The 14356-nt window shown below is 43.0% G+C and overlaps 1 protein-coding gene across 8 annotated transcripts in view; it reads left to right on the plus strand.

Moving 5' to 3' along the window:
- Positions 1-14356, plus strand: part of CCNB1IP1 (cyclin B1 interacting protein 1) — a 288316-nt gene that overhangs the window by 229767 nt on the left and 44193 nt on the right. For 4 of the 8 annotated variants that reach the window (XM_085649887.1, XM_085649889.1, XM_085649890.1 and 1 more), the window contains exon 3: positions 1013-1376. In XM_085649887.1, coding sequence (XP_085506013.1) covers positions 1071-1376 — 306 coding nt within the window. In that variant the 5' untranslated portion in view covers positions 1013-1070. The remainder of the gene's footprint in view (positions 1-1012; positions 1377-14356) is intronic. The other 4 variants (XM_085649885.1, XM_085649893.1, XM_085649892.1 and 1 more) reach the window with 2 other exon arrangements.

Below are 14356 nucleotides of genomic sequence, written 5' to 3' on the forward strand. Positions count from 1 at the left end.
ATAATTAAAGACTGTCTCAAATGTGATCACGGGCTCTTAATCCCATGGCTAGCTGGAGTTTCAAAATCATTAAGTGCCGTGAACAAAGGAGATCTCTTTGTAGATCCATCCAGAATTGGATGTCAAGACAAGGTAGAGGTCAAACAAGCACTATATGCACTTTTTGAGGCAGAACGGTTGGAAAGGGAGATACCGAAACCTACGGTTACCAGATATATTGAGAATGACCTGCCCAGGCAACCTCTCCCACTTTATCTTACTCTTCCTATGACTAGTTGGGAGAGGTCTTTGTTATTTCGATTAAGGGCAGGTTCCATAAAATTCATGTTGGGTTTCCCCTTGGGTTACAATTCTACTACTGAACGTAACCCCTGCCCCTGTGATGGCACCAGCAAACAGAATGACTTACATTTTTTATTCTTCTGCAAATTTTATTTAAAATATATTAACTGGTTTTTAACACCCTATTTTAGAAAACACAGACCCCTTTCCCTTGTGGAGTCTCGTCAAATGTTACTCTCCCTGGACTCTGAGGAACTGATTTTTCGCACTGGTACCTTTTTAAGATTAATAATTCGTGTACGCAATATGATGGAAAATCCCTGAAAGATTGTTGTTTTAGCTCCTTATAACTTTTTACAGCTATTGTGTTGTGTATATTGTAATGATGAATTGTTTTTATGTCTGTACTTTTATGAATTCAAGTAATTCGAATAAAGGTCTTTGAATTGAATTGAATTGAATTGATTGGGTGGGCCGGAATATAAGTAGGGCAACGCCCCAACACCCAAATGGACGCACCGCTGCTGTGTACGTTTTATCTTGGAAATGGAAAAAACCTTCTGTACATCCTCTAAATAGGGTGCTTCTTAATGCTGTATGTCGTGTGCAAGATACTGTGTACTTGCAGATCTTGAATTTAATATAAACATTGAGTATGTGAAAATTAACAAAGGCAAAACGTTAAAGATAGTAAAATACGTCCTCTTTTATCCTCTGTTTTTTCACCCAGGGGTGGTGGTGTCTAGGTTAACACAGAACTTAACCACGCGAATCATCTTCTCTTAAGGATGTCAGTCTGCGAAGACCTGCTGCTCTGCAACTACCGCAAGTGCCGCGTGAAGCTTTCGGGTTATGCCTGGGTGACTGCCTGCTCTCATATATTCTGTGACCAGCATGGCAGCGGGGAGTTCAGCCGCTCGCCTGCTGTCTGCCCTGCCTGCAACAGTACCCTCTCCGGCAAGCTGGACATTGTTCGCACCGAGTTGAGCCCCTCGGAGGAATACAAGGCCATGGTGTTGGCAGGCCTGAGGCCTGAGATTGTGCTCGATATCAGCTCCAGGGGACTGGCATTCTGGACTTACCAGGTAAACAAGGTTTGTAAGTTATGTCATGTTATAAATATGTTTTTGAAAGGCCTTAAAATAGTCAACATTCACCATTAATCTTACAATGTGTTTTTGTCACCACAAACTTTACGCTGTGGCAGGATGTCGAGGTTGTAGAGAAGGATCACCTGCACGTTTTCTCTTTTATCTTTACACCAAATGGTTACCCTTATGTTGCCAATATCATTGGGCCTGATTTCGTTCAGCTTATACGGTAGGGTTACATTATTTTTCGTGTGTTTTTTTCTGTTTTTTAGGACTCGCTATGAACAGTTTTAGTTGCTGACCTCATGTTACCAATACTTATAAGAAGCATTGGCAATGCCAATCGGTCTGAATTATGAATGGAAGTGCCTCTTGGGTCGCTGATGGGTTTAGGTGCTCAAATCTTCATTCATGCACTCTGCCACCACTCGTCTTTCCACTTATGCATCCACTCATCAATTCGCTGACTCATTCTTGCATTCAACCTCTGCCATAACCACAATAAAACACACACAAACTCAACAACATACGTAAGATAAACTAAAAGAATACGAGTAGAAAATAGTAAGCATGCTAGTGTCTAAACACGGCAGCCATATGCTTTTAATAACTAAACATTGCAGCAGGTGTCTGGCATAATAGACTCCTGGTTTAGAGGAAGTGGCCACAGGAGAGGTGGCACACTGCAGATGAAATGAGCTGCAAGCAAGCGACCCGGTAGCCCTGCTTAGAAAGCTGTAGTATCTTCTTGAAAAACATTAAAATAAAAAGAGGAGAAACAAAGAAATGAAGGGGGGGCGCTATAAAAGGAGAATTTCAAAATTAAAGGACTGGCAAAGCACCCCTGACACTGAAGCACACTCATTTGAGGTGGATCTGCACATTGATAAGAAAATACTGTTATTTACAAGGCAAGAAACCCATTGACTGAGACTGAACCATTACCCCATGCTGATGTATGTATTTTTAATGATCGTGTGTTACAAGATTCTGGCAGACAGATAAGAAGTTTCCCACAAGAATTATTACAGTACAAATGTTCTCCTCATAGGATTTGTTTGAGACAGTATCCTACAGCAGAATCATTCCCTACAAAGGTAATATGTGACACTTCATGTAAAACAAATACTCTTCTGTAGGCTTTAATTAACAGAAATAACAATCTACTATTAAATGCCTATTGATTGTAACATAAGCATTATATAATCAACATTTCAGGCCTAAGGCATTTATCAAATCTTTTCATAATAAACACATCATGCATATGACAACAGAAATATATTTATTTTCTACTGAACCAAGTAGGCCTGCAGCTGTTATCAATGACTTATTGTCATAACCAGCTGAGGCTTCTAGAACAGAGTGTACGTTTTCCAACAAGGGAACCATGAGACACACAGTCATAAAATTACATAGCATACACAATTTCAGCTGGCATAGTAAAAAATACTCAGCTAACAAGGATTCTGACAGTACAAATCTTCTAGGTGTGGTACATATAGCATGCAGTAGCTAACCAGTCCCAGGAGAACTCAGAGGGCGATACATTGTGAGGCGCAGTAATAGAAGTTAGAAGTAAAAGGAAAAAATGAGGGACGGAATGCTGAACAATACAAACATTTACCCCAGTCACAAAGATCTCGGTTTAACCCATCTTTCTTTTGATCACCATGCCACCCCAGTTTGGACCCAGCCATATGCAAATCAGTCTTGACCCTGCTTCTCATGGGTATTGTCCAACCCGAACTGCCAAGCCATGTCCTCCCAGGACCGGAAACAAGCATCCTGGGAGCGGTTTTGGGGCATCACCCCTCATACTAGCTAGCTTGACTCCATTGTGGGTCTTGTGCTCTCCATGCCACTGGAGTTAAACATGCCCGGCTGATGAGGGGTGAAACTCCGAAAGCTGGGACTGGTTTACAGGGTTTCATCCCTCATCAGCCAAGCTAGCCAAAGATTGGTAGGACTTCCCAATCTGACATTTGTCTTACTTGATCATCAGGTTTGCTTCTTGCAACACTCAACAGAGCTTTCTGAACTTTGTCATGCTTTTCTGAAAGCCAAAATGTTGTCACTGTAGTTTAAACTGTTTGGGATGCCACAGTAATACACAATATTTCCTCCCGAAAAACGTACGCAGCCAAAGTGACAGAAAAGCGAAGACATTTATACCTAAAGAGGCTTCAGTCACCTTCCAGTTTAAGCTAAAGGTATCCTTTGATCAAATACAGGTTTGACCTCATAGGTCCTGGATGTCTCTCATGCTCGATGGCCAGATTTGGTTTAAGCATGCCAATACACACACACATTTTGCCACCAGCTTGGCGTTTTAGTACCTGAATCATAAAGTACTTCGATGAAAAGGGCCCATCTAGTGGCTCAATAATGTCTTGCCTGAGGAGGAGGTTGATCTCTTCCTCAACCTGTGTTTGGATTCTGAAACGTATACTACAGAAGTGCAGAGCAATTGGCGTATTTGCTCTTTAGTATGTCCTTTAACTTGGTGACAACTTGTAGCAGTTCCAGAAATATTTTCAATATCAATGGCTTCTTTAGCAGTCACTGAGTCTATGAGATTACAGAGAACTTGAAGGAAGCCCAATCGGACAGGAGACTTGAAGCTCCAAAGACACCCTACGCAAGCCTTTGCATATGACATTCAGACGTTAAAGCATTAAAGTTTGTGGAATGAGGTGCATGACTATGCTGTGGATGAAAAGATCCTAGACAATTTAGGGGTGTCTTTGACCTGCAGTTAATCAATCAGAAAAACAGAAGTCTGGAGCAAATGCTTTACTAGTTTAGCATTGGGTGCAGACTCAGTATCAGATTTAAATGAGGCAATGAATCACGCATAGTGAGTTGATTTCCCCACCATGAGCCTCTGATGTCTATGACTGCTCACTAGAGCTGTCCGTGCATCTCTGAGCTCCGTCATGCTCCACCATCATGTATCTGTTTTGGCACATTGAAAACATGTTCTCATCACCCCGGAAGTGGCACCCAGGCCGGGTAGACAAGCAGGACACCACACAAATTCCAATCCAGCTAAGATTTACCATATTGGTAGCAATTCCCCAAGGCAGAGGAGAGAGACTCAGCCCGCTGTAGCTCTAGTCCACCCATAACCAAGGCCTCTCAGTGGCTCCTTTTAACTGACTCGGTTTAAGCTTGTACAGGACAAACAATGCACTTAAATCTAAGTGAGCCAGGCCAACACATGTGGAAAATTAGCAACAGTAAAGGGCACTGCTCAGTCAAGTACTGTTACGTTGAGAGTCTGTGTGTATGTTTATTTCCCCTGCTCAGTTGTTCTGTCTTAGTTCTTATTTGGCATACTGTATATAGTTAAAGAATGAGTTCCACAATCTTAATTTGTGAAACTTTTACACAAGTTTATTATATTGCTGTCTCGCTCCTGATTACATATTCCCTTCTTTGTCAGATTCCCTATCTTTTTTATCAGTTTCTATTTTCTTCCCCAGATCAGTCTCTGATTTGCTCCATGCTATCTATCAGTCTCTTCCATGCGCCTCTTCAATCTGGTTATCAGTCTGTTCCCCGTCGCATGCACTTCATTTCACCCCATTTTCTTCTTTTTAACCAGCCTTGGCTAGTCTCTCCTTTTAAAATCATTCTCTCTGTCTATGCTATTCTCGTCTCCATCAGTGTACACCTTTCAACATTATCTATCAGTCTCATAAATCCACCTCTCAGCTATGCTTGCAGATTCTCTCGCTCAGTTTCTCCATTTCACCTGTGTCAGTATCATGAATGCAATTCCCCTCAGTTTCTCCAACCAACCTTTTCATTAGCCTTGTGGATCTACCTATGTCAGTATATCCAGTTTTACATCCAAGCTCTCCCCTCCACCTGTATGGCCTGCCTGTTCTCCTATTTGTTAGTCTTTTTAATCTGCCTCTCTCAGTAGGTCTACCCCATCCCGCTTTCAGTGTCTTCAGTGTACAGTTTTCAGCTCAGTACAATAACTTTATTTGGTCATATAAATATGAATCACAAAAGTAAAATACAATCATATGCGACACAACATCAATGATGATACAAAATAGTAAAACAGCACAATTTCAAAATGCGGTCTAAACAAAGAAAGAATGTTGAGAATAAAACTGGGTGTAAAAAGACGCAAATCGCAGAATGCATTTGAAACAATGGCATCAGTTTGGAGGCCTACCAATAGATTTCTGTGACGATAAGATAAATTACAGTGAAGTGAGCATAAAAACACATTGCATCCTAAGACTAAAATTGCGATTAAAACGTAGGCAACAAATTTCATCTTAAAACTAAAATTGCAATGAGTACAACATGGCATAACAAAAATGCAGAAAAGATTTGTCTATCAGGAATAAGATAGGGCTATGCGGAAAGAGCTAACAATCATTCTAAAGAGAACTACTTACGCAGGTGCCTAAGTGCTCAATTTGTGCCGGTGCTATCCGGTGCTTAGCACCGGCACCTTTTTATCAGGGCCGGGTCTACACTGCCAACTTACATCACTGCAGTCTGCACGTCATGTGTTAAAGTAAATTAAATATAATTACCGGCTTACTGCAGTGTTGTTCACACTTCGTTACAGTCTCAGTCTCCAGCAGTAGTCCTTCGAGAGCGCAGCGAGCTCGATAAATCCATGCAAATATGCAGGTTATTTTACTTTCAGTTGCTGTGTTGCCGGTGGTTGGACCACTAATTTGGCTGCATTTGGATCCATGGGGATACCGTAGGGGGCTACGTCGGGCAGCATGTGCCGTGTGTAAACTTTTTCCTTACATGGATGGTGGACCGCGCACTGCCGTGGATGAGTAGCAGCAGACAGTCAAGGGGTCACTTTTATGAAGCAGAGCAGCAGGCCTCTTAATAAAGGCCAGTACTGACAAAGGCAGTGCCACCAGTCCAGCAGTAACCAACGACCGGGCCGTAGTAAGTAATAACAAATTCAACGCTCACACACTGTTATCTTGCGCACGATGATGCTTTGACACTGAATTGAACCGAGTCAGAAGCTTGCCACTCTGGGCCCGAGCAATCATGCCAGTGGCGCCAGGCGGGGCACTGTGTGCAATGCTTGGGCCCCATGGACAGCCTGGCATTAAGTTCAGGTCTTTCGGAAATTTTTGATGAGCACAATAACTGTGTGCCTGCCAGACGTGAGAAGGCAGGCAGGGCCGGTGCTCCATGGCTTCACTGGAAATCTTTTGGCCCCAGTACCAGTGCGCCTATCAGGAGCACTGAGTAGGCAGAGTAACAAATGTGAATGAAACAATAGGAAACTGAAGAATAGGGTGGGGGCTCGCTGAAAGCCCGTATAAGTATTTTATGTTGTTAAAAACAGAAAAATGAATATACAGATGACACCACGTCAAAGTTTACACAGGAGAGGCTAAGTTTTGCAAACAGAGGGAGGGAGCACATTTTCACGGGCTCCCTTTCCAGTGCAATTATTTAGAAAATGCAAACTCCTTTAATGCCATAATGCAAGAAGGTGGGGCTTGAGAAGCCTGCCCTCGTGAAAAGATGCAGGGAAACGATTACATTCTTTCCCTGCACATTTTCACTTCCTAAAATTCGGGTACAAAAACAACTGTTAACAGTGGCACTGCTTTCGTTTGGAATGCGAGAAAAGACAGGGTTAGCTGCATCCCTTCCATTAGCTCCTCTGCAGTGAAAGCAGGCTGTGTTCCTCTGACCTTCTTATGTTCATGTATCTATGTGGCAAAGTTTAGGATTTTAAACTGCTTTGCACAGGGCAAATAAACGTGTGTTAACTTAATGATATTTCGCTACTGTTTTTGATTTATACAAGGACTACTTTTAAAGCACACAAAATTCAACCCAGTGAAAAAGATATGAATCAAATGCACTAAGTTTAAAAATGGTTTTGTTACGACAAAAATGTCATGTGCATAATGTATACCCACGTGCCCTGTATACCCACGTGCCCTGCATGCCCGAACTGCATTCCTGTGATCCTGTGTGTCTGATGTTTGTCATGACACACACTAATTCCATGTGTGTAAATTGCCTGAGGAACAATCTTTCGATAATAATAGGCTCTAGACCCGGTCCTGAACCAGGAGGAGTGCACCAAGCGTACTGTCCCTATCATGGGTTTCATGCCTGGAGCGCGGTGATGGCAGCATACCATGATTGATGGATTACAGTGGCAGGCTTTTAACTATGAGGTGTGAATACACACTTAGAAGCTCAGTCATGTGAAGTTCTGCTGCTCATGATGAATCTGGCATCCTGAACGCAACATTTGTTGTGCATGTTTGTATGTGTGTGTGTTATAGGATGCCATGCACAAGTGATACAGACCTTCAAGTTAGGATGCCTGGAGCAGCGAGACGTGCATCTTGCGCTCACAATGTTATTTATGGACCCGGAGCTCCCTTTAGTGGGTGTATGTCAATACCGTGCTCACGCTGTCCCGTCGCCTTAAAAGTATACACCTCAGCTCAACTAGACCACTGGAGTGAAAATCCAAAAAACAGGCCAACATGTAGGCACAACATTAACATAAAGCAATGACAGATGAATAAGCACAAATATGGAAAGTACATATACAGGATAAGTTGATTAAGAGAATCTCATGTCTTATCTGTCCTCTGCTGGGGCAAGAAAGAGGAGCATAGATGAGAGACAAGGACTCTTATGGCACATTGTGTTCTGATTGGTTGAAGTTGTCGACTCCAATTCCTGGAGATTCATGGTAAAGATTGTTTTTTTGTTAAATGTTGAATCATCTGTAGTCAAAATGAAAAAAGTCCTGACATAAGTTTGGGTGGGAGTTGTTATATACTGGTTTACATACACAGACCGCAACATATATATATGATCTCAGCCCATAGCAAGTATAAGACGCTGTTAAAAATGGCATGCCCAAGTATTTTTCTTTCCCCAAATCAGCACATAGAGCTCTGGAATGTTTCCCGTGTCCCTTTTCAATGCATTAGTCGTTTTAACTTATTTATTCCAAAATTGTGCTTTAAATGCACTTTTGATGTAATCTTTTTTTCAATTTTCGCAGGACAGGACAACCTCCTATCATATCCTTACTTGCGGGAAGTATCCCTTGCTGGAATTGAGATCGGCTATTACATCTGACTTTCAGCAATGCCAGTTGAGGATGTGGGCGGAGCCAAAACAGTAATTGGGTGGAGGAAGTGGGTGGAGCCAGGGCGGAAGTGGGTGGAGACTCTGAAAAATATTTGAGCACCTGGACTTCATATTTTACAAATTAAACAGATTGCAAAAAGTGCAGTACTTCTGTACATTGACGCAGGGAGTACTTAATGATTAAAGATTTTAAAGCATAAGAGCTGCAAATGGAGTAGAAAGTGCACAGAAATGCAACGTATAAAGTACTCTGTGCTGATTTCAGATCACATGGACAAGATGGAAGATCTTGTGATCGATCCTAATACCAGGGGAACGTGACTAGTCTATGGGAAAGGCTAAGTCAGAACCTGAATACGATAAAATGCCGATGGTGCTGTGCATACTATTGCAACAAAGGTTGAATGTTGCTACGTGGCCTAAACTGCATATATGAAACAACAGAGCAGGACTCAGATTCCTTTGATTACCTCTTATCGTCCCAGTAAGTATAGCACATAGCCCTGAGCATTATTTTTATCCACCAAAGAAAGAGTTTGAGACGGCTCTTCAAACATGCTCTACCTGCTCAGGGCCGCAGCCATATCCCTAATGTCACTCAGTCAGGGAGTCTCCTAGACCTGGGACAGAGACAAACAATCTCAATTATCATTCTATTTAAAGATAGGGCCTCATTAGTCCAGACCCTATGCCACAGCATTATTGAGCATGTCCTTAGAATATCTTCGCAATATAAAAGCCCTAGCTCCCTATTACACATAAAGGTTGTGGTAGATGGTTACAGGGCCAATAAGCGGCAACTACATTTATTTTCTGTAACCTGTAACGACGTTACCGCCTGTCCCGTAGCTTGCCGTACTGGCACATTTTGCGCTTTAAATGGTCAGCATGTGAGCAAACGATCTCTTACTCAGTTTGGCAGCAGAGGAAAAACCACTCCTAGCTAGAAGATTGCTTCCAACTACGGGAGCCGAGAGCCTCTGCTGTTGAAGGTTACCCCTAAGTAACTGAAATGATCTGTGTGTTTTACAGGGCTCGCATGAAGTTTAAAGGTTGGTTTCGGGTCCCGTCTATAACCACAATACATTAGAAAGGACTTGACAGTATTGATTCTAATGTCAGGCCCCTCCATAAAGGAGGTGAAGGCATCTAATAGTCGCTACGGTGCGACTGGCTCACGGCATATGATGACAGCGTCCTCAGCAAATAGTAAGGCTGGTGAAGGATATTTCTCAGTCCGGGACATGTCCTCGCACCTTCGCACTAGCTCCCTCTCCAGATGATTATTATAGAGGGAGAAGAGGAAAGGCGCAAAGGCACACCCTTGCCTGATGCCTCTACGTCCCTTGAACGATGCAGATCACTCTCCTCCCAGCCCAAGCCTAACTACAGCTTTCAAGTCACTGTATATTTCCCTGATGTTAATAATGGGTCTGTCAATGCTCAGATCTTCTAGTTGGTCCCACAGTTTGATGTTGGATACACAATCGAAGGCGCTGGACAGATCCATAAAACCCAGGTGTAAGGAGCTTAGCAACTGTATACTTCCCCAAAAGAAGGTAGAGATTAATACATTGATCTTCTGTCCCCATCCCTGTCCTGAACCAATATTGAATATCCGAGAAGGTACTATTCTCCTCCGCCCATAACTCAAAGCAAGAGAGTAAGGTACAACCCAGCAACATCACTGTGGAGTCCAGGAGAGAGATCGAGCGGTAAAAACTGGGGTCCTCTCAATTATCTTTCTTAAAGATCGGGACGATTAATGAGTCAGACCATGATATAATTGGGGTGGAAGAGCTGACTGCTCTCACGACGTTGGTTAACAAGGGGGCCTACAAATCAAGGTTACACTTGCATAAATCTAAAGAGACACCATCCGAGCCAGGAGCTTTTCCTCAGGGGCTAGATCTAATACATGCTATCATAATTTTCCAGTGAGAGGTAATTCTTAGAAAGGAAATTATCCTTTTCTGCAGTAGAGAAATCACTATCACCTCCCATTTCTTCACTACTGGAGTAGACCTCCCCAAAAAAGGTAGCCCATTCATGGCCGGATATAACAGATTTGATCGTAGGTTCAGCAGAGCTTTTAAGGAATGATTGATTTATAACATTCCAAAAAGCCTTCTGATCATTCATAAGGCATGCGTCCTGAAGATCTTTCTAACCCTTTAATTTAAGGTAATTTTTCCTTTCTGTCATTGCCCTTTTATATGCCTTCCTACTACAAATCACCTCTGACGCAGACCTAGGCTGTTTATTAAGGGAGGCCATTAGCTCTTTGTGGGATCTGGAATACGCTGCATCAAACCATCCCCTTTTATACTCGGACCGCCCCCATGTGCTGGCCTACATAATCCTCCCCAAACTGCCTCTGAGATTGAGATAAATGCTCTCTTTATATTAGCCACATCAGCCTCTGCGTTTAAGCAAAGAGCAAACAAATTATGATAACCCTTTAAGATTTTTAACTTAACCTTTTTACTATTTGTAATATTACAGTATGTAACCAGTGAAAATTAATGTTTTGTATTTTATCATGTCTTTAGTGATTGAAAATATCGAAATAAAGACTACTTTGACTTTGATTACCCATAACCATTTGGGATATAAACATTTAAACATTAACAAACTCCCACTTAATGTGGGCGCCCTTTTTTTTTGAGAGGAGATACCAGTGACTCTACTGGTGGAACAAAATGACTCCTGCCAATTGATATATATCAACAACTAAGCTTTGGGGAAGGTGATCACTCATAGCAAGGTTGTGTAACAGCAGATCTTCCACCATATTAACTAATTTGGCAGATAATCGGATAAAGTAAATTCCGGGACCTTCACCCTTACAAATGAAAGTGTTAGGAAAAAAGCTGTTCAAAGTACTATATTCATTAGGGAAACACATATTACATTTCATTATTAAATAATTGATGTTATTGCCAAACATATCATGGGAGAAATGACACCTAGAATTACTATCGGCATCCATGAAGCCACAGGCATCACGATACATGAGGGGTAAAGGTGGACTATGAAATCACGCCCATACATCAAACCCAACTCGTTGCCAACTTTTGGTTTAAGTGAGTACAAGTCAGAATCTAGTTTTTACAAAATATACCTGTGTCTACTGTTAGAATATTATTGCAAACGTTGACAATGCCCAGCCGAAGGCCGGACACAAATTCGGGTCCAAGGATTTAATAAAATGGTGCAGCAGCTGCAAAAGGGAAGGGTTTGGCATTGACCATGGCCGGAATGTAAGTCGCCAAGCCCCCCCTTGGGCAATCAAATGAGGACAGGATGGCTGGTATGTGAAATGTTTTGAAGCCATTAATATATACAGGCGGCACGACCCATGTTTCCAGGAAAACAGAGTATCACAAAGGAGGACACAAAATCGGGCCACATCGAATTCCCAAATTTTCCTCTGATGTTGTATACTTTCCTAACTAAAAAGAAAATCTAGGAGCATTGCTGCTGTTATTGGCGTGGTCAAACATTGACTTACAACTACTTAAAAATCGATTAGGTGGTGTGTTATGCTTGACTCGTGCCAGCTTTATATCAGATTCTTGGTTCCCTTGAGGATAAGAAGTATCCAGAGCTTGCTGGGTGGGGGAGCCAGAGAAAGTGCCATGTTTGCTTCCTTGTGCTTGAGCTGACGTTTTATGTAAGAGTCAGCAGAATCCAGGTGACAACGGCCGCTTTTCATTGGGGTTAATGCAGGAGATTGAATTGTACACACAGGCTTCGCTTTCTGTTTCCCGACGAGACTTCGTGGACAGGCAGACAATTGCATGGTTCTCATCCTAGAAATGTAATTCTCGGCCTGATATACTTGGGAAATTCTCCAGTATTGAATCTTTCCTACATTCACATGCTTGTATCTTCCCCGTCGTCATGGTGGAAGTCTCGCGTCAGTTAGAAAAGTAGTACTATAAAAGTACATTAGAAACCAACAAAAAGAAAGGAAAACTTTAGCATTCATCAGCATCTTCATGTAAGTCCCAATTTCGACCAATGAGAGATGAGCCCTGGACCTCAACTCCCCGGCAGAGCCACCACACCTCAGATTTCTAACCGCACGTCGTGTGTAAGGGAGTCTCCCTGAGCTCTGCTCAGTTTGTCAGTGAGTGAACTTTTGACCCTGCTAGAATTCACCTCAAGGTACTGTTTTTCTACCTTCTTTGTTTCTAAAATGTCAGAGGGATCTAAGAAGAGGCTTTTTAGACCCTGCAGATTTTGTGGGAAGGCGAGATGAGCCCTGGACCTCAACTCCCCGGCAGAGCCACCACACCTCAGATTTCTAACCGCATGTCGTGTGTAAGGGAGTCTCCCTGAGCTCTGCTCAGTTTGTCAGTGAGTGAACTTTTGACCCTGCTAGAATTCACCTCAAGGTACTGTTTTTCTACCTTCTTTGTTTCTAAAATGTCAGAGGGATCTAAGAAGAGGCTTTTTAGACCCTGCAGATTTTGTGGGAAGGCGACGAAGATGGAGCAATGTAATCATCCCATTCTTGGCCCACTAAGTCCGGATTCTGAATGAGCATACCCTCCTCAGGCTGATCGTCCGCCTCACTCGATGTAATCATCTTGAATTGTAACACACCGAGAAGCTGGTCTCTCTTCTTGCAAAGCGGGAGGTGGAGTAACCACTAGCGGTGGCGAAAGAACCTGAATACCCGGTCCTCCGGGTGTCAACGGGACTGGAGCGTGAGAGTCCGGGAATCGTTTATAATAATCATTTCGAGGACCCCCACAAAGACCGTTTCTATTGCCTTTATCCCAAACATACAGCCAAGGACTGTAAATACGGCAGAACCTTTTCAGCTAAAACCTTGAAGGACAGGGAAGCCAGGTTGTTATTATGGCTCCCAAAAAAGTGAGGGCTCTACCTCATTAAAGGTTGATCCTAAGAGAATGAAGGCAGAAAAATCCTCCTCTGTTGAAAAAACAGCCTTAAAGGAAAAAGACTCTGGCCTGAAAAAGTCTTATGCTGCTTCTCAGCCTGTCACACCTCTGAAACAGGCTTCGTCGTCGAAAAAAGCTGAGTCGACGGTCCCGTCGTTGAGAACAACAGACAACTCTCCATCGGCATCTTTGGTGACGACTGTGTCGACGACAGCTGTGGCGATGGCCTTGTCAACGAATACTGTGACGACGATATCCTCATCGATGGCACTGTCGAAGGCACCGACGACCACTGTGTCGACGATTATTTCCATGGCCCTGTTGACAGGATTACCGTTGACGACGTCGTCTACGGCCCCGTTGACGAGCGCTCTGTCGACGACAGTGTTTAAGTCCCCTTCTAGCCTGCCGATATCTACGATGATCACTTTCAGACGTCTTCATTCAGCTTCGACGACGTCAATGCTTCATAAACAGGACATAAAGTCTCCAGTTGATCCAAAAGTTTCCCGGTTTGACATCTTTATCCAAGATATCACAGCTGCCTCCCTCTCACCTTCTTGATACAGAGGAATCGAGAGGTGAAAGCTTGTTCGGTCCAGCTTACAGCCCTTCACAGCTCAGGGTTAAATGCCATGACACCGATGAGGAAGAGGAGACACATATGCTGGACACGTCAGAGTATATGGAAGGGGATAACTCCTTCACGGATCTTCCACGGGCACAATGATACAATTCTGTTCAAGAACACTGTTCATATGAACTTTACGAGGAGTGTCAGCAGGTACTGAGAGATTCCATGCTGATGCCAACCTCCCTGGTCACGGACTTAGGCACATGCTCAATGATTATTATAAACGATTCCCGGACTCTCACGCTCCAGTCCCGTTGACACCCGGAGGACCGGGTATTCAGGTTCTTTCGCCACCG

The sequence above is a fragment of the Triturus cristatus genome, chromosome 3_2 (assembly GCF_964204655.1).
Source record: "Triturus cristatus chromosome 3_2, aTriCri1.1, whole genome shotgun sequence".
Taxonomy (NCBI): domain Eukaryota; kingdom Metazoa; phylum Chordata; class Amphibia; order Caudata; family Salamandridae; genus Triturus; species Triturus cristatus.